We start from the raw sequence: 22,139 nt of genomic DNA, 5'->3' as shown, positions 1-22,139 counted from the left end.
TGCTCGCATTTAAACAAAAACACTCCCACCTTCCTACAACACGCAGTCGCATTTAAACAAAAACACTCCCACCTTCCAACAACGTGCGCTCGCATTTAAACAAAAACACTCCCACCTTCCAACACGGGCTCGCATTTAAACAAAAACACTCCCACCGTCCTACAATGCGCGCTCGCATTTAAACAAAAACACTCCCACCTTCCTACAACGCGCGCTCGCATTTCAACAAAAACACTCACCTTTCTACAATGAGCGCTCGCATTTAAACGAAAACACCCTCACCTTCGACTATGCGCGCTCGCATTTAAACAAAAACACTCCCACCTTCCTACAACGCGCGCTCGCATTTAAACAAAAACACTCCCACCTTCCTACAACGCGCGCTCGCATTTAAACAAAAACACTAACCTTTCTACAATGCTCGCTCGCATTTAAACAAAAACACCCTCACCTTCCTACAATGCGCGCTCGCATTTAAACAAAAACACCCTCATCTTCCTACTATGCGCACTCGCATTTAAACAAAAACACTCCCACTTTCCTACAACGTGTGCTTTCATTTTAACAAAAACACCCTCACCTTCCTACAACGCGCACTCGCATTTAAACAAAAACACTCCCACCTTCCTACAACGCGCGCTCGCATTTAAACAAAAACACTCCCACCTTCCTACAACGCGCGCTCGCATTTAAACAAAAACACTCACCTTTCTACAATGCGCACTCGCATTTAAACAAAAACACTCCCACCTTCCTACAACGCGCGCTCGCATTTAAACAAAAACACTCCCACCTTCCTACAACATGCGCTCGCATTTAAACAAAAACACTCCAACCTTCCTACAACGCACACTCGCATTTAAACAAAAACACTCCCACCTTCCTACAACGCGCGCTCGCATTTAAACAAAAACACTCCCACCTTCCTACAATGCGCGCTCGCATTTAAACAAAAACACTCACCTTTCTACAATGCGAACTCGCATTTAAACAAAAACACTCCCACCTTCCTACAACGCGGACTCGCATTTAAACAAAAACACTCCCACCTTCCTACAACGCGGACTCGCATTTAAACAAAAACACTCACCTTTCTACAACGCGCGCTCGCATTTAAACAAAAACACTCCCACCTTCCTACAACGTGCACTCGCATTTAAACAAACACTCCCACCTTCCTACAACGCGTGCTCGCATTTAAACAAAAAGAATCACCTTCCTACAACACGCGCTCGCGTTTAAACAAAAACACTCCCACCTTCCTACAACGCGTGCTCGCATTTAAACAAACACTCCCACTTTCCTACAATGTGCGCTCGCATTTAAACAAAAACACTCCCACCTTCCTACAACGCACAGTCGCATTTAAACTAAAACACTCCCACAATTCCTATAACGCGCACTCGTATTTAAACAAACACTCCCACCTTCCTACAACGCGCGCTCGCATTTAAACAAAAACACTCCCACCTTCTTACAACGCGCACTCGCATTTAAACAAAAATACTCCCACCTTCATACAAAGCGCACTCGCATTCAAACAAAAACACTCCCACCTTCCTACAACGCGCAGTCGCATTTAAACAAAAACACTCGCACCTTCCTACAACGCGCGCTCGCAATTAAACAAAAACACTCCCACCTTCCTACAACGCGCAGTCGCATTTAAACAAAAACACTCGCACCTTCCTACAACGCGCGCTCGCATTTAAACAAAAACACTCACCTTTCTACAATGAGCGCTCGCATTTAAACGAAAACACCCTCACCTTCCTACAACGCACAGTCGCATTTAAACAAAAACACTCCCACCTTCCTACAACGCGCACTCGCATTTAAACAAAAACACTCACCTTTCTACAATGAGTGCTCGCATTTAAACGAAAACACCCTCACCTTCCTACAACGCACAGTCGCATTTAAACAAAAACACTCCCACCTTCCTACAACGCGTGCTCGCATTTAAACAAAAACACTCACCTTTCTACAATGAGCGCTCGCATTTAAACGAAAACACCCTCACCTTCCTACTATGCGCGCTCGCATTTAAACAAAAACACTCACCTTTCTACAATGAGCGCTCGCATTTAAACGAAAACACCCTCACCTTCCTACAACGCGCGCTCGCATTTAAACAAAAACACTCCCACCTTCCTACAACGCGCACTCGCATTTAAACAAACACTCCCACCTTCCTACAACGCGTGCTCGCATTTAAACAAAAACACTCACCTTCCAACAACACGCGCTCGCGTTTAAACAAAAACACTCCAACCTTCCTACAACGAGCGCTCGCATTTAAACAAAAACACTCCCACCTTCCTACAATGCGGACTCACGTTTAAACAAAAACACTCACCTTTCTACAATGCGCGCTAGCATTTAAACAAAAACACTCCCACCTTCCTACAACGTGTGCTCGCATTTAAACAAACACTCCCACTTTCCTACAATGTGCGCTCGCATTTAAACAAAAACACTCCCACCTTCCTACAATGAGCGCTCGCATTTAAACAAAAACACTCCCACCTTCCTACAATGCACAGTCGCATTTAAACAAAAACACTCCCACAATTCCTATAACGCGCACTCGTGTTTAAACAAACACTCCCACCTTCCTACAACGAGCGCTCGCATTTAAACAAAAACACTCCCACCTTCCTACAACGCGCACTCGCATTAAAACAAAAACACTCCCACCTTCCTACAACGTGTGCTCGCATTTAAACAAAAACACTCCCACTTTCCTACAACGTGCGCTCGCATTTAAAAACACTCCCACCTTCCTACAACGCGCGCTCGCATTTAAACAAAAACACTCCCACCTTCCTACAACGCGCGCTCGCATTTAAACAAAAACACTCCCACCTTCCTACAACGCGCGCTCGCATTTAAACAAACACTCCCACCTTCCTACAACGCGCGCTCGCATTAAAACAAAAACACTCCCACCTTCCTACAACGCGCGCTCGCATTTAAACAAAAACACTCCCACCTTCCTACAACACGCACTCGCATTTAAACAAAAACACTCACCTTTCTACAATGCGCGCTCGCATTTAAACAAAAACACCCTCACCTTCCTACAACGCGCGCTCGCATTTAAACAAACACTCCCACCTTCCTACAACGCGCGCTCGCATTTAAACAAAAACACTCCCACTTTCCTACAACGCGCGCTCGCATTTAAACAAAAACACTCCCACCTTCCTACAACGCGCAGTCGCATTTAAACAAACACTCCCGCCTTCCTACAACGCGCAGTCGCATTTAAACAAAAATACTCCCACCTTCCTACAACGCGCACTCGCATTTAAACAAAAACACTCCCACCTTCCTCCAACGCTCACTCGCATTTAAACAAAAACACTCCCACCTTACTACAACGCGCACTCATATTTAAACAAAAACACTCCCACCTTCCTACAACGCACGCTCGCATTTAAACAAAAACACTCCCACCTTCCTACAACGCGCACTCACATTTAAACAAAAACACTCCCACCTTTCGACAACGCGCACTCGCATTCAAAAAAAACCTCACCTTCCTACAACGCGCGCGCGCATTTAAACAAAAACACTCAAACCTTCCTACAACGTGCGTTCGCATTTAAACAAAAACACTCCAACCTTCCTACAACACGTACTCGCATTAAAACAAAAACACTCCCACCTTCCTACAACGCGCGCTCGCATTTAAACAAAAACACTCCCACCTTCCTACAACGCGCACTCGCATTAAAACAAAAACACTCCCACCTTCCTACAACGCACGCTAGCATTTAAACAAAAACACTCCCACCTTCCTACAACGCGCGCTCGCATTTAAACAAAAACACTCCCACCTTCCTACAACGCGCGCTAGCATTTAAACAAAAACACTCCCACCTTCCTACAACGCGCGCTCGCATTTAAACAAAAACACTCCCACCTTCCTACAACGCGCGCTCGCATTTAAACAAAAACACTCCCACCTTTCGACAACGCGCACTCGCATTCAAAAAAAAAAAAAAAAAAACTCACCTTCCTACAACGCGTGCTCGCATTTAAACAAAAACACACCCACCTTCCTACAACGCGTACTCGCATTTAAACAAAAACACTCCCACCTTCTTACAACGTGCGCTCGCATTTAAACAAAAACACTCCCACCTTCCTACAACGCGCAGTCGCATTTAAACAAAAACACCCTCACCTTCCTACTATGCGCGCTCGCATTAAAAAAAAAAAAAAAACACCCTCATCTTCCTACCATGCGCACTCGCATTTAAACAAAAACACTCCCACCTTTCAACAACGCACACTCGCATTCAAAAAAAACTCACCTTCCTACAACGAGCGCGGGCATTTAAACAAAAACACCCTCACCTTCCTACAACGCGCACTCGCATTTCAACAAAAACACTCCCACCTTTCTACAACGCGCGCTCGCATTTAAACAAAAACACTCCCACCTTCCTACAATGCGCGCTCGCATTTAAACAAAAACCCTCCCACCTTCCTACAACACGCACTCGCATTTAAACAAAAACACTCACCTTTCTACAATGCGCGCTCGCATTTAAACAAAAACACCCTCACCTTCCTACGATGCGCGCTCGGATTTAAACAAAAACACTCCCACCTTCCTACAACGTGTGCTCGCATTTAAACAAAAACACTCCCACCTTCCTACAACGTGCGCTCGCATTTAAACAAACACTCCCACCTTCCTACAACGCGCGCTCGCATTTAAACAAAAACACTCCCACCTTCCTACAACGCGGGCTCGCATTTAAACAAAAACACTCCCACCTTCCTACAACGAGCGCTCGCATTTAAACAAAAACACTCCCACCTTCCTACAACCCGGGCTCGCATTTAAACAAAAATAGTCCCACCTTCCTACAACGCGCGCTCGCATTTAAACAAAAACACTCCCACCGTCCTACAACGTGCGCCCGTATTTAAACAAAAACACTCCCACCTTCCTACTATGCGCGCTCGCATTTAAACAAAAACACCCTCACCTTCCTACTATGCGTGCTTGCATTTAAACAAAAACACTCCCACCTTCCTACAACGCGCGCTCGCATTTAAACAAAAACACTCCCACCTTCCTACAACGCGCGCTCGCATTTAAACAAAAACACTCCCACCTTCCTACAACGAGCACTCTCATTTAAACAAAAACACTCCCACCTTCCTACAACACGCACTCGCATTAAAACAAAAACACCCTCACCTTCCTACAATGCGCACTCGCATTTAAACAAAAACACTCCCACCTTCCTACAACGCGCGCTCGCATTTAAACAAAAACACTCCCACCTTCCTACAACGCGCGCTCGCATTTAAACAAAAACACTCCCACCTTCCTACAACGCGCGCTCGCATTTAAAAAAAAAACACTCCCACCTTCCTACAACACGCGCTCGCATTTTAACAAAAACACTCCCACCGTCCTACAACGCGCACTTGCATTTAAACAAAAACACTCCCACCTTCCTACAACGCGCGCTCGCATTTAAACAAAAACACTCCCACCTTCCTACAACGCGCACTCGCATTAAAACAAAAACACTCCCACCTTCCTACAACGCGCGCTAGCATTTAAACAAAAACACTCCCACCTTCCTACAACGCGCGCTCGCATTTAAACAAAAACACTCCCACCTTCCTACAACGCGCGCTCGCATTTAAACAAAAACACCCTCACCTTCCTACAACGCGCGCTCGCATTTAAACAAAAACACCCTCACCTTCCTACAACACGCACTCGCATTAAAACAAAAACACCCTCACCTTCCTACAATGCGCACTCGCATTTAAACAAAAACACTCCAACCTTCCTACAACGCGCGCTCGCATTTAAACAAAAACACTCCCACCTTCCTACAACGCGCGCTCGCATTTAAACAAAAACACTCCCACCTTCCTACAACACGCGCTCGCATTTAAAAAAAAACACTCCCACCTTCCTACAACACGCGCTCGCATTTTAACAAAAACACTCCCACCGTCCTACAACGCGCACTTGCATTTAAACAAAAACACTCCCACCTTCCTACAACGCGCGCTCGCATTTAAACAAAAACACTCCCACCTTCCTACAACGCGCACTCGCATTAAAACAAAAACACTCCCACCTTCCTACAACGCGCGCTAGCATTTAAACAAAAACACTCCCACCTTCCTACAACGCGCGCTCGCATTTAAACAAAAACACTCCCACCTTCCTACAACGCGCGCTCGCATTTAAACAAAAACACCCTCACCTTCCTACTATGCGTGCTTGCATTTAAACAAAAACACTCCCACCTTCCTACAATGCGCGCTCGCATTTAAACAAAAACACTCCCACCTTCCTACAACGCGCGCTCGCATTTAAACAAAAACACCCTCACCTTCCTACTATGCGTGCTTGCATTTAAACAAAAACACTCCCACCTTCCTACAACGCGCGCTCGCATTTAAACAAAAACACCCTCACCTTCCTACTATGCGTGCTTGCATTTAAACAAAAACACTCCCACCTTCCTACAACGCACGCTCGCATTTAAACAAAAACACTCCCACCTTCCTACAACGAGCGCTCTCATTTAAACAAAAACACTCCCACCTTCCTACAACACGCACTCGCATTAAAACAAAAACACTCCCACCTTCCTACAATGCGCGCTCGCACTTAAACAAAAACGCTCCCCCCTTCCTACAACGCACGCTCGCATTTAAACAAAAACACTCCCACCTTCCTACAACGCGCACTCGCATTTAAACAAAAACACTCCCACCTTCCTACAACGCGCACTCGCATTAAAACAAAAACACTCCCACCTTCCTACAACGCGCGCTAGCATTTAAACAAAAACACTCCCACCTTCCTACAACGCGCGCTCGCATTTAAACAAAAACACTCCCACCTTCCTACAACGCGCCCTCGCATTTAAACAAAAACACTCCCACCTTCCTACAACGCGCGCTCGCATTTAAACAAAAACACCCTCATCTTCCTACTATGCACACTCGCATTTAAACAAACACTCCCACCTTCCTACAACGCGCGCTCGCATTTAAACAAAAACACCCTCATCTTCCTACTATGCACACTCGCATTTAAACAAACACTCCCACCTTCCTACAACGAGCACTCGCATTTAAACAAAAACACTCACACCTTTCGACAACACGCACACGCATTCAAAAAAAAAAAAAAAAAAAAACACCCTCACCTTCCTACAACGCGCGCGCGCATTTAAACAAAAACACTCCCACCTTCCTACAACGTGCAATCGCATTTAAACAAACACTCCCACCTTCCTACAACGAGCACTCTTATTTAAACAAAAACACTCCCACCTTCCTACAACGAGCACTCGCATTTAAACAAAAACACTCCCACCTTCCTACAACGTGTGCTCGCATTTAAACAAAAACACCCTCAAATTCCTACTATGCGCGCTCGCATTTCAACAAAAACACCCTCACCTTCCTACTATGCGCGCTCGCATTTCAACAAAAACACCCTCACCTTCCTACTATGCTCGCTCACATTTTAACAAAAACACCCTCACCTTCCTACAACGCGCGCGGGCATTTAAACAAAAACACCCTCACCTTCCTACAATGCGCACTCGCATTTAAACAAAAACACTCCCACCTTCCTACAACGCGCGCTCGCATTTAAACAAAAACACTCCCACCTTCCTACAACGCGCGCTCGCATTTAAACAAAAACACTCCCACCGTCCTACAACGCGCACTTGCATTTAAACAAAAACACTCCCACCTTCCTACAACGCGCGCTCGCATTTAAACAAAAACACTCCCACCTTCCTACAACGCGCGCTCGCATTTAAACAAAAACACTCCCACCTTCCTACAACGCGCGCTCGCATTTAAACAAAAACACTCCCACCGTCCTACAACGCGCACTTGCATTTAAACAAAAACACTCCCACCGTCCTACAACGCGCGCCCGTATTGAAACAAAAACACTCCCACCTTCCTACAACGAGCGCTCTCATTTAAACAAAAACACTCCCACCTTCCTACAACACGCGCTCGCATTTAAAAAAAAAACACTCCCACCTTCCTACAACACGCGCTCGCATTTAAACAAAAACACTCCCACCGTCCTACAACGCGCACTTGCATTTAAACAAAAACACTCCCACCTTCCTACAACGCGCGCTCGCATTTAAACAAAAACACTCCCACCGTCCTACAACGTGCGCCCGTATTTAAACAAAAACACTCCCACCTTCCTACTATGCGCGCTCGCATTTAAACAAAAACACCCTCACCTTCCTACTATGCGTGCTTGCATTTAAACAAAAACACTCCCACCTTCCTACAACGCGCGCTCGCATTTAAACAAAAACACTCCCACCTTCCTACAACGCGCGCTCGCATTTAAACAAAAACACTCCCACCTTCCTACAACGAGCACTCTCATTTAAACAAAAACACTCCCACCTTCCTACAACACGCACTCGCATTAAAACAAAAACACCCTCACCTTCCTACAATGCGCACTCGCATTTAAACAAAAACACTCCCACCTTCCTACAACGCGCGCTCGCATTTAAACAAAAACACTCCCACCTTCCTACAACGCGCGCTCGCATTTAAACAAAAACACTCCCACCTTCCTACAACGCGCGCTCGCATTTAAAAAAAAAACACTCCCACCTTCCTACAACACGCGCTCGCATTTTAACAAAAACACTCCCACCGTCCTACAACGCGCACTTGCATTTAAACAAAAACACTCCCACCTTCCTACAACGCGCGCTCGCATTTAAACAAAAACACTCCCACCTTCCTACAACGCGCACTCGCATTAAAACAAAAACACTCCCACCTTCCTACAACGCGCGCTAGCATTTAAACAAAAACACTCCCACCTTCCTACAACGCGCGCTCGCATTTAAACAAAAACACTCCCACCTTCCTACAACGCGCGCTCGCATTTAAACAAAAACACCCTCACCTTCCTACAACGCGCGCTCGCATTTAAACAAAAACACCCTCACCTTCCTACAACACGCACTCGCATTAAAACAAAAACACCCTCACCTTCCTACAATGCGCACTCGCATTTAAACAAAAACACTCCAACCTTCCTACAACGCGCGCTCGCATTTAAACAAAAACACTCCCACCTTCCTACAACGCGCGCTCGCATTTAAACAAAAACACTCCCACCTTCCTACAACACGCGCTCGCATTTAAAAAAAAACACTCCCACCTTCCTACAACACGCGCTCGCATTTTAACAAAAACACTCCCACCGTCCTACAACGCGCACTTGCATTTAAACAAAAACACTCCCACCTTCCTACAACGCGCGCTCGCATTTAAACAAAAACACTCCCACCTTCCTACAACGCGCACTCGCATTAAAACAAAAACACTCCCACCTTCCTACAACGCGCGCTAGCATTTAAACAAAAACACTCCCACCTTCCTACAACGCGCGCTCGCATTTAAACAAAAACACTCCCACCTTCCTACAACGCGCGCTCGCATTTAAACAAAAACACTCCCACCTTCCTACAACGCGCGCTCGCATTTAAACAAAAACACCCTCATCTTCCTACTATGCACACTCGCATTTAAACAAACACTCCCACCTTCCTACAACGAGCACGCGCATTTAAACAAAAACACTCCCACCTTCCTACAACGCGCGCTCGCATTTAAACAAAAACACTCCCACCTTCCTACAACGCGCGCTCGCATTTAAACAAAAACACCCTCATCTTCCTACTATGCACACTCGCATTTAAACAAACACTCCCACCTTCCTACAACGAGCACTCGCATTTAAACAAAAACACTCCCACCTTCCTACAACGCGCGCTCGCATTTAAACAAAAACACTCCCACCTTCCTACAACGCGCACTCGCATTAAAACAAAAACACTCCCACCTTCCTACAACGCGCGCTAGCATTTAAACAAAAACACTCCCACCTTCCTACAATGCGCGCTTGCATTTTAACAAAAACACTCTCACCTTCCTAATATGCGCGCTCGCATTTAAACAAACACTCCCACCTTCCTACAACGCGCGCTCGCATTTAAACAAAAACACTCCCACCTTCCTACAACGAGCGCTCGCATTTAAACAAAAACACTCCCACCTTCCTACAACCCGCGCTCGCATTTAAACAAAAACACTCCCACCTTCCTACAACGCGCGCTCGCATTTAAACAAAAACACTCCCACGTTCCTACAACGCGCGCTCGCATTTAAACAAAAATACTCCCACCTTCCTACAACGCGCGCTCGCATTTAAACAAAAACACTCCCACCTTCCTACAACACGCAATCGCATTTAAACAAAAACACTCCCACCTTCCTACAACGCGCAGTCGCATTTAAACAAAAACACTCCCACCTTCCTACAACGCGCACTCTCATTTAAACAAAAACACTCCCACCTTCCTACAACGCGCGCTCGCATTTAAACAAAAACACTCCCACCGTCCTACAACGCGCGCCTGTATTTAAACAAAAACACTCCCACCTTCCTACTATGCGCGCTCGCATTGAAACAAAAACACCCTCACCTTCCTACAACGCGCGCGGGCATTTAAACAAAAACACCCTCACCTTCCTACAATGCGCACTCGCATTTAAACAAAAACACTCCCACCTTCCTACAACGCGCGCTCGCATTTAAACAAAAACACTCCCACCTTCCTACAACGCGCGCTCGCACTTAAACAAAAACACTCCCACCTTCCTACAACGCGCGCTCGCATTTAAAAAAAAACACTCCCACCTTCCTACAACACGCGCTCGCATTTAAACAAAAACACTCCCACCGTCCTACAACGCGCGCTTGCATTTAAACAAAAACACTCCCACCGTCCTACAACGCGCACTTGCATTTAAACAAAAACACTCCCACCTTCCTACAACGCGCGCTCGCATTTAAACAAAAACACTCCCACCGTCCTACAACGCGCGCCCGTATTTAAACAAAAACACTCCCACCTTCCTACTATGCGCGCTCGCATTTAAACAAAAACACCCTCACCTTCCTACTATGCGTGCTTGCATTTAAACAAAAACACTCCCACCTTCCTACAACGCGCGCTCGCATTTAAACAAAAACACTCCCACCGTCCTACAACGCGCGCCCGTATTGAAACAAAAACACTCCCACCTTCCTACAACGAGCGCTCTCATTTAAACAAAAACACTCCCACCTTCCTACAACACGCACTCGCATTAAAACAAAAACACCCTCACCTTCCTACAACGCGCGCTCGCATTTAAACAAAAACACTCCCACCTTCCTACAACGAGCGCTCTCATTTAAACAAAAACACTCCCACCTTCCTACAACGCGCGCTCGCATTTAAACAAAAACACTCCCACCTTCCTACAACGCGCGCTCGCATTTAAACAAAAACACTCCCACCTTCCTACAACACGCGCTCGCATTTAAAAAAAAACACTCCCACCTTCCTACAACACGCGCTCGCATTTTAACAAAAACACTCCCACCGTCCTACAACGCGCACTTGCATTTAAACAAAAACACTCCCACCTTCCTACAACGCGCGCTCGCATTTAAACAAAAACACTCCCACCTTCCTACAACGCGCAGTCGCATTTAAACAAAAACACTCCCACCTTCCTACAACGCGCAGTCGCATTTAAACAAAAACACTCCCACCTTCCTACAACGCGCAGTCGCATTTAAACAAAAACACTCCCACCTTCCTACAAAGCGCACTCGCATTTAAACAAAAACGCTCCCACCTTCCTCCAACGCTCGCTCGCATTTAAACAAAAACACTCCCACCTTCCTACAACGCGCACTCACATTTAAACAAAAACACTCCCACCTTCCTACAACGCGCGCTCGCATTTAAACAAAAACACTTCCACCTTCCTACAACGCGTGCTCGCATTTAAACAAAAACACTCCCACCTTCCTACAACGCGCGCTCGCATTTAAACAAAAACACTCCCACCTTCCTCCAATGCTCGCTCGCATTTAAACAAAAACACTCCCACCTTCCTACAATGCACGCTTGCATTTTAACAAAAACACTCTCACCTTCCTAATATGCGCGCTCGCATTTAAACAAACACTCCCACCTTCCTACAACGCGCGCTCGCATTTAAACAAAAACACTCCCACCTTCCTACAACGCGTGCTCGCATTTAAACAAAAACACTCCCACCTTCCTACAACGCGCGCTCGCATTTAAACAAAAACACTCCCACCTTCCTCCAATGCTCGCTCGCATTTAAACAAAAACACTCCCACCTTCCTACAACGCGCAGTCGCATTTAAACAAAAATACTCCCACCTTCATACAACGCGCGCTCGCATTTAAACAAAAACACTCCCACCTTCCTACAACGCGCAGTCGCATTTAAACAAAAACACTCCCACCTTCCTACAACGCGCGCTCGCATTTAAACAAAAATACTCCCACCTTCATACAACGCGCACTCGCATTTAAACAAAAACACTCCCACCTTCCTACAACACGCGCTCGCATTTAAACAAAAACACTCCCACCTTCCTACAACACGCGCTCACATTTAAACAAAAACACTCCCACCGTCCTACAACGCGCACTCGCATTTAAACAAAAACACTCCCACCGTCCTACAACGCGCGCCCGTATTTAAACAAAAACACTCCCACCTTCCTACTATGCGCGCTCGCATTGAAACAAAAACACCCTCACCTTCCTACTATGCGTGCTTGCATTTAAACAAAAACACTCCCACCTTCCTACAACGCGCGCTCGCATTTAAACAAAAACACTCCCACCGTCCAACAACGCGCGCCCGTATTGAAACAAAAACACTCCCACCTTCCTACAACGCGCGCTCGCATTTAAACAAAAACACCCTCACCTTCCTACTATGCGTGCTTGCATTTAAACAAAAACACTCCCACCTTCCTACAACGCACGCTCGCATTTAAACAAAAACACTCCCACCTTCCTACAACGAGCGCTCTCATTTAAACAAAAACACTCCCACCTTCCTACAACACGCACTCGCATTAAAACAAAAACACTCCCACCTTCCTACAACGCGCGCTCGCATTTAAACAAAAACACCCTCACCTTCCTACTATGCGTGCTTGCATTTAAACAAAAACGCTCCCCCCTTCCTACAACGCACGCTCGCATTTAAACAAAAACACTCCCACCTTCCTACAACACACGCTCGCATTTAAACAAAAACACTCCCACCTTCCTACAACGCGCACTCGCATTTAAACAAAAACACTCCCACCTTCCTACAACGCGCACTCGCATTAAAACAAAAACACTCCCACCTTCCTACAACGCGCGCTAGCATTTAAACAAAAACACTCCCACCTTCCTACAACGCGCGCTCGCATTTAAACAAAAACACTCCCACCTTCCTACAACGCGCCCTCGCATTTAAACAAAAACACTCCCACCTTCCTACAACGCGCGCTCGCATTTAAACAAAAACACCCTCATCTTCCTACTATGCACACTCGCATTTAAACAAACACTCCCACCTTCCTACAACGCGCGCTCGCATTTAAACAAAAACACCCTCATCTTCCTACTATGCACACTCGCATTTAAACAAACACTCCCACCTTCCTACAACGAGCACTCGCATTTAAACAAAAACACCCTCATCTTCCTACTATGCACACTCGCATTTAAACAAACACTCCCACCTTCCTACAACGCGCACTCGCATTTAAACAAAAACACTCCCACCTTCCTCCAACGCTCGCTCGCATTTAAACAAAAACACTCCCACCTTCCTACAACGCGCACTCGCATTTAAACAAAAACACTCACACCTTCCTCCAATGCTCGCTCGCATTGAAACAAAAACACTCCCACCTTCCTCCAATGCTCGCTCGCATTTAAACAAAAACACTCCCACCTTCCTCCAATGCTCGCTCGCATTTAAACAAAAACACTCCCACCTTCCTACAACGCGCGCTCGCATTTAAACAAAAATACTCCCACCTTCATACAACGCGCACTTGCATTTAAACAAAAACACTCCCACCTTCCTACAACACGCGCTCGCATTTAAACAAAAACACTCCCACCGTCCTACAACACGTGCTCGCATTTAAACAAAAACACTCCCACCGTCCTACAACGCGCACTCGCATTTAAACAAAAACACTCCCACCTTCCTACAACGCGCGCTCGCATTTAAACAAAAACACTCCCACCGTCCTACAACGCGCGCCCGTATTTAAACAAAAACACTCCCACCTTCCTACAACGCGCGCTCGCATTTAAACAAAAACACTCCCACCTTCCTACAACGCGCGCTCGCATTAAAACAAAAACACTCCCACCTTCCTACAACGCGCGCTCGCATTAAAACAAAAACACTCCCACCTTCCAACGCGCGCTCGCATTTAAACAAAAACACTCCCACCTTCCTACAACGCGCGCTCGCATTTAAACAAAAACACCCTCATCTTCCTACTATGCACACTCGCATTTAAACAAACACTCCCACCTTCCTACAACGAGCACTCGCATTTAAACAAAAACACTCCCACCTTCCTACAACGCGCGCTCGCATTTAAACAAAAACACTCCCACCTTCCTACAACGCGCGCTCGCATTTAAACAAAAACACCCTCATCTTCCTACTATGCACACTCGCATTTAAACAAACACTCCCACCTTCCTACAACGAGCACTCGCATTTAAACAAAAACACTCCCACCTTTTGACAACGCGCACTCGCATTCCAAAAAAAAAAAAAAAAAAAAAACTCACCTTCCTACAACGCGCGCTCGCATTTAAACAAAAACACTCCCACCTTCCTACAACGCGCGCTCGCATTTAAACCAAAACACTCCCACCTTTCTACAACGAGCACTCGCATTTAAACAAAAACACTCCCACCTTCTTACAACGCTCGCTCACATTTAAACAAAAACACCCTCACCTTCCTACAACGCGCACTCGCATTTAAACAAAAACACTCCCACCTTCCTACAACGAGCACTCGCATTTAAACAAAAACACTTCCACCTTCCTACAACGCGCGCTCGCATTTAAACAAAAACACTCCCACCTTCCTACAATGCGCGCTCGCATTTAAACAAAAACACTCCCACCTTTCTACAACGCGCGCTAGCATTTAAACAAAAACACTCCCACCTTTTGACAACGCGCACTCGCATTCCAAAAAAAAAAAAAAAAAAAAACCTCACCTTCCTACAACGCGCGCTCGCATTTAAACAAAAACACTCCCACCTTCCTACAACGGGCGCTCGCATTTAAACAAAAACACTCCCACCTTCCGACAACGAGTGCTCGCATTTAAACAAAAACACCCTCACCTTCCTACTATGTGCCCTCGCATTTAAACAAAAACACCCTCACCTTCCTACTATGCTCGCTCACATTTAAACAAAAACACCCTCACCTTCCTACAACGCGCGCCGGCATTTAAACAAAAACACCCTCACCTTCCTAGAACGCGCACCCGCATTTAAACAAAAACACTCCCACTTCCTACAACGAGCACTCGCATTTAAACAAAAACACTCCCACCTTCCTACAATGCGCGCTCGCATTTAAACAAAAACACTCCCACCTTCCTACAAAGCGCGCTCGCATTTAAACAAAAACACTCCCACCTTCCTACAACGCACGCTCGCATTTAAACAAAAACACTCCCACCTTCCTACAACGCACGCTCGCATTTAAACAAAAACACTCCCACCTTCCTACAACGCACGCTCGCATTTAAACAAAAACACTCCCACCTTCCTACAACGCACGCTCGCATTTAAACAAAAACACTCCCACCTTCCTACAACGCACGCTCGCATTTAAACAAAAACACTCCCACCTTCCTACAACGCGCGCTCGCATTAAAACAAAAACACTCCCACCTTCCTACAACGCGCGCTCGCATTAAAACAAAAACACTCCCACCTTCCAACGCGCGCTCGCATTTAAACAAAAACACTCCCACCTTCCTACAACGCGCGCTCGCATTTAAACAAAAACACCCTCATCTTCCTACTATGCACACTCGCATTTAAACAAACACTCCCACCTTCCTACAACGAGCACTCGCATTTAAACAAAAACACTCCCACCTTCCTACAACGCGCGCTCGCATTTAAACAAAAACACTCCCACCTTCCTACAACGCGCGCTCGCATTAAAACAAAAACACTCCCACCTTCCTACAACGCGCGCTCGCATTAAAACAAAAACACTCCCACCTTCCAACGCGCGCTCGCATTTAAACAAAAACACTCCCACCTTCCTACAACGCGCGCTCGCATTTAAACAAAAACACCCTCATCTTCCTACTATGCACACTCGCATTTAAACAAACACTCCCACCTTCCTACAACGAGCACTCGCATTTAAACAAAAACACTCCCACCTTCCTACAACGCGCGCTCGCATTTAAACAAAAACACTCCCACCTTCCTACAACGCGCGCTCGCATTTAAACAAAAACACCCTCATCTTCCTACTATGCACACTCGCATTTAAACAAACACTCCCACCTTCCTACAACGAGCACTCGCATTTAAACAAAAACACTCCCACCTTTTGACAACGCGCACTCGCATTCCAAAAAAAAAAAAAAAAAAAAAAAAAACAACTCACCTTCCTACAACGCGCGCTCGCATTTAAACAAAAACACTCCCACCTTCCTACAACGCGCGCTCGCATTTAAACCAAAACACTCCCACCTTTCTACAACGAGCACTCGCATTTAAACAAAAACACTCCCACCTTCTTACAACGCTCGCTCACATTTAAACAAAAACACCCTCACCTTCCTACAACGCGCACTCGCATTTAAACAAAAACACTCCCACCTTCCTACAACGAGCACTCGCATTTAAACAAAAACACTTCCACCTTCCTACAACGCGCGCTCGCATTTAAACAAAAACACTCCCACCTTCCTACAATGCGCGCTCGCATTTAAACAAAAACACTCCCACCTTTCTACAACGCGCGCTAGCATTTAAACAAAAACACTCCCACCTTTTGACAACGCGCACTCGCATTCCAAAAAAAAAAAAAAAAAAAACCTCACCTTCCTACAACGCGCGCTCGCATTTAAACAAAAACACTCCCACCTTCCTACAACGGGCGCTCGCATTTAAACAAAAACACTCCCACCTTCCGACAACGAGTGCTCGCATTTAAACAAAAACACCCTCACCTTCCTACTATGTGCCCTCGCATTTAAACAAAAACACCCTCACCTTCCTACTATGCTCGCTCACATTTAAACAAAAACACCCTCACCTTCCTACAACGCGCGCCGGCATTTAAACAAAAACACCCTCACCTTCCTAGAACGCGCACCCGCATTTAAACAAAAACACTCCCACTTCCTACAACGAGCACTCGCATTTAAACAAAAACACTCCCACCTTCCTACAATGCGCGCTCGCATTTAAACAAAAACACTCCCACCTTCCTACAAAGCGCGCTCGCATTTAAACAAAAACACTCCCACCTTCCTACAACGCACGCTCGCATTTAAACAAAAACACTCCCACCTTCCTACAACGCACGCTCGCATTTAAACAAAAACACTCCCACCTTCCTACAACGCGCGCTCGCATTTAAACAAAAACACTCCCACCTTCCTACAACGCACGCTCGCATTTAAACAAAAACACACTCACCTTCCTACAACGCGCGCTCGCATTTAAACAAAAACACTCCCACCTTCCTACAACGCACGCTCGCATTTAAACAAAAACACTCCCACCTTCCTACAACGCACGCTCGCATTTAAACAAAAACACTCCCACCTTCCTACAACGCGCGCTCGCATTTAAACCAAAACACTCCCACCTTCCTACAACGCGCGCTCGCATTTAAACAAAAACACTCCCACCTTTCTACAACGAGCACTCGCATTTAAACAAAAACACTCCCACCTTCTTACAACGCTCGCTCGCATTTAAACAAAAACACTCCCACCTTCCTACAATGCGCGCTCGCATTTAAACCAAAACACCCTCACCTTCCTACAACGCGCGCTTGCATTTAAACAAAAACACTCACCTTCCTACAACGCGCGCTCGCATTTAAACAAAAACACTACCACAATTCCTACAACGCGCGCTCGCATTTAAACAAAAACCCTCCCACCATCCTACAACGTGCGCTCGCATTTAAACAAAAACACTCCCACCTTCCTACAACGCACGCTCGCATTTAAACAAAAACACTCACCTTCCTACAACGTGCGCTCGCATTTAAACAAAAACACTCCCACCTTCCTACAACGCACGCTCGCATTTAAACAAAAATACACTCACCTTCCTACAACGCGCGCTCGCATTTAAACAAAAACACTCCCACAATTCCTACAACGCGCACTCGCATTTAAACAAAAACACTACCACCTTCCTACAACGCGCGCTCGCATTTAAACAAAAACAATCCCACCTTCCTACAACGCACGCTCGCATTTAAACAAAAACACTCCCACCTTCCTACAACGCACGCTCGCATTTAAACAAAAACACTCCCACCTTCCTACAACGCACGCTCGCATTTAAACAAAAACACTCCCACCTTCCTACAACGCACGCTCGCATTTAAACAAAAATACACTCACCTTCCTACAACGCGCGCTCGCATTTAAACAAAAACACTCCCACCTTCCTACAACGCACGCTCGCATTTAAACAAAAACACTCCCACCTTCCTACAACGCATGCTCGCATTTAAACAAAAACACTCCCACCTTCCTACAACGCGCACTCGCATTTAAACAAAAACACTCCCACCTTCCTACAACGCGAAATCGCATTTAAACAAAAACACTCCCACCTTCCTACAACGCGCAGTCGCATTTAAACAAAAACACTCCCACCTTCCTACAACGCGCACTCGCATTTAAACTAAAACACTCCCACCTTCCTACAATGCGCACTCGCATTCAAGCAGGGCGCACTCGCATTCAAACAAAAATGCTCACTTTCCCACAAGGCGCTCTCGTGTTCCCCCTTTTTTTTTTTACCTGTCACACAGAAAACACTCCAAAATTAGAACATGCGAAAGCTGAACTTGAAGATGAGAGTTTTTATGTGAATGTGATCTTGTGCTCTGAATTTTCAGTCCACCTGGAAGGTAAAACGACCAAACAAGCATTTCCGGCGAGCGCGAGAGCATGTTTGTTTGAATGAGGCATTATATCAAATCAACAGTCTCTCGTGCAGTCTTGAAACGTGGGTCTCACCGGAGAACTCTACAGGATATCTTCCCGTCCTCGGCCATCTGCAGAGCCTCCTCATAGAACGGATAACGACAGAGAGAGCTGAGACCCAGGGTATTCTTATGCTCGGTCAGCTGAGAAAGACAGAAAAAGAAAAATCAGCTTCGAGGACAACGTCACGACAAAACAGAATCGTGACGACGCTCACCTCCGCAGCGGACACGTAGGAGTCAGTGGAGCCGATGCTCAGGGTGTCTCTCCAACACGGCTCGTCCAAATCCTCCCTCGCTGAGCTTTCGTTGGGCTTCTCTACAGGAAGACGAGCAAGCAGTGGATCGTGGGTTGGCTTTCACAGCACCAGGACTCAGTACTGAAAACGCGTCCTTCTTGGGTTTATCGACTCACCGCTGTGGTGCGAGGACGGCTCTGCGAATCCCGCCGCTCCTTCGAACTCCTCCTGGAGCCGATACGCCCTCTGCAGCAGAGCCTCCAGCTTACGGATGAACTCGCCACTGATAATGTCCTGTTTGAGTGCACGACATTTTTTTTTTCCCCCTGAAGAACCTGAGCAGCTTCAACGTGCATCTATATAGATTGCATACCTCGACGGTTTCCTCGGCGATGGCGTCCCCGGCTCCCATTTTCACGGAAGAGCACTCGGCCTCGTCGTCTGCCAGACGGTTACGGAAATTCACCGCCTCTTCCCAGCGTCGCAGCGCCTCCTCAAACAACTCCATACCTGAGCGTGGAAGACCCAGAGCGTCCAATAAACAGAGGACTCTTTTAAAAATTCATTCATTCTTGACAAATTGCTGCGGTATAAGAGGAGTGAAGCACTTTGGCGTACCGTAAATCCTCTAATATAGGCCGGGGCCTTTATTTCACTCAAGTGCATCTTGGTCCAGGCCATTATTGGAAGGAGGCCAAAATTAGAGGCAGGCCTCTATTTCTATTTGAGCAAAACAGACTACCAGTGGAATGAATAAAAACGAGATTTTGTGTCTATTTGAACCTATAAAATAGGTTGATGCTTGGTTGCCTGGTTACCACCAGACCTACCGGTAATCACAATCAGGGGCGCCTGCAGGGTTGAACTGTAAGGTACGCACTAGCGGTGTAATCCCCCCCCCAAAAAAAAAAAAAAAACGCTTGCGTGCTGCAGTTTCTATGAAGAGTCGATCTATGGGCTTATACACAAAACAACGATAGAACTTTAACTTGAAATTGAACAATAGCCTTCCATGAACACAGGCTGATATTTGAACAACATACGACAATAAACAAACTCTTTATAGCCTCGATTAGAATCTAGTGAACTTGCTCAGCACTACCGCACGCACGACTCTGACACACACTGTAGCGCAACGTGGGGTACAGAGACTCGCTGAAAAACTCCTCGGGTATTTTTCTGAGTTTACCGAAAATCAGAGTAGAAGGAGCCACCCACCCTCTGTCTGGTTTGAAGCGGTTCTGTAGGACATTGAGCTTTACAGAGTCCGGTGCACATTTTAAGGCATCTGGTTGAAGTTTACCTATGTCTGATAAATCTGATGTCAGTGATAGCGGGCTGACTCGTGGCTCATTAGTAAAGCTATCTGATGGCTCATTTGTCAGCAAGGTGGAGCAACCATCTACTTCTGATCGTAAGGGACATGGGGAGATGTAGGTGTTCTTATATGAAATTCACTGGATGTATGGCTAGTTTCAAACTCAGAGGTAGATGAAGGCAATTCCCTCAAAGGAACTGAGCTAGCATCCAGCTGCAGCGTACTGCTGCTCGGTTGCGGAGGAGTGGAAGCTGCCGGTGCCGTGTTACTAGCTGATACTGGAGAGGACTGGCAAGCAGATGACACCCCTGGATCACTGCTTTTGGACTTTTTCGTAAAAGTCTGAAACAAGCTCGTTTGTTTCAGGGTTCGTTTACTCATTTTTAACTCGCTTCTCAATAAATTCTCGCACAAGCTCTGACTGCTGACGATTGTCTGTCTCCGTTTCTCAAAACTGGAGAGAATCTCAGTGGTGCAAGAAAAGTATATCTGCACTGACCAATGAGCTTTCTTGGTCACGCACACCCCGCCCACTCCTGAAGCACACAAATGCGCCGGCACACACACATCTCTCTCTCTCTCTCTCTCTTTCTCAAATTATGTTGCATTGCCAAAGCATTCAGGTAACAATTATAATTAAAAAAAAATATCTCTCTCCCCAAGGTACGCCTAGTGCGTACGGCCATACGCCTGGCGGCGCCACTGATCACAATTGTCTTTCAGATCGGAATGATTGCGTAAGGCCACTATGATCTCAGAAACATCGTTGGTTATAGCCCCGGCCTGTATTAGAGTCCGGCCATTATTTACCTCCTCCGACAGCGAGACCGGCCAATATTAGAGTCCCGGCCAGTAATGGAATACAGGCCAGTATTAGAGGATTTACTGTATGCTGCAAAACTCAGAAATTTGGCGTGCTTGATTCATTACCCATCAGGTAGAGGTTCTCTGGAGTCGTGACGACGTTACGCAGGTCGCCGTCGTCCGTCCCATCCCAGCAAGCCGATCCATTGGTGCACTCGCTGCAAGAGTTCAGGCTCTTCACCTGAGAGAAGAATAATATACATAGATTTTTAAACCCACGTGATGGTGGAACAAGCTGGTGCGAGATCTGCACCTTACCCGAGTGCGGTCTGGCATTAAAAAAAAAAAAAAAAAAAACATAAGACGCTTCTGTCCATGCAAGAGCGTTGTGTGTGAATGGGGGCGTGTTCTCATGATGCGAATGGGTTCGTGTGAAAGCAAGAGCACTGTCTGGACGTGAGAGTGTTTAGTGTGAGAACATTATGTGTGAAAGCGAGAGGGTTTTCCGGAAGCGACACAGGCTTTACTTGGCCACGAGAAAGTTCTTGACGCATTCGAGAGCTTCGCGTTGAA

General features: G+C 46.3%; 1 protein-coding gene across 5 annotated transcripts in view; it reads right to left on the bottom strand.

Annotated features, from left to right (window-relative positions):
• The window catches only part of miga1 (mitoguardin 1), a 57,490-nt gene that overhangs the window by 13,964 nt on the left and 21,387 nt on the right, over nucleotides 1-22,139 (bottom strand). For all 5 annotated transcript variants that reach the window (XM_060921357.1, XM_060921319.1, XM_060921328.1 and 2 more), the window contains 5 exons: nucleotides 21,693-21,807; nucleotides 19,818-19,954; nucleotides 19,621-19,738; nucleotides 19,424-19,524; nucleotides 19,240-19,349 (listed from right to left, as the gene is read on the bottom strand). In XM_060921357.1, coding sequence (XP_060777340.1) covers nucleotides 19,240-19,349; nucleotides 19,424-19,524; nucleotides 19,621-19,738; nucleotides 19,818-19,954; nucleotides 21,693-21,807 — 581 coding nt within the window. The remainder of the gene's footprint in view (nucleotides 1-19,239; nucleotides 19,350-19,423; nucleotides 19,525-19,620; nucleotides 19,739-19,817; nucleotides 19,955-21,692; nucleotides 21,808-22,139) is intronic.

Source organism: Neoarius graeffei, chromosome 1 (assembly GCF_027579695.1).
Source record: "Neoarius graeffei isolate fNeoGra1 chromosome 1, fNeoGra1.pri, whole genome shotgun sequence".
Classification (NCBI taxonomy): Eukaryota; Metazoa; Chordata; class Actinopteri; order Siluriformes; family Ariidae; genus Neoarius; species Neoarius graeffei.
Note: the sequence above shows the minus strand (reverse complement) of the source record. Positions and strands in the feature narration are given on the sequence as shown.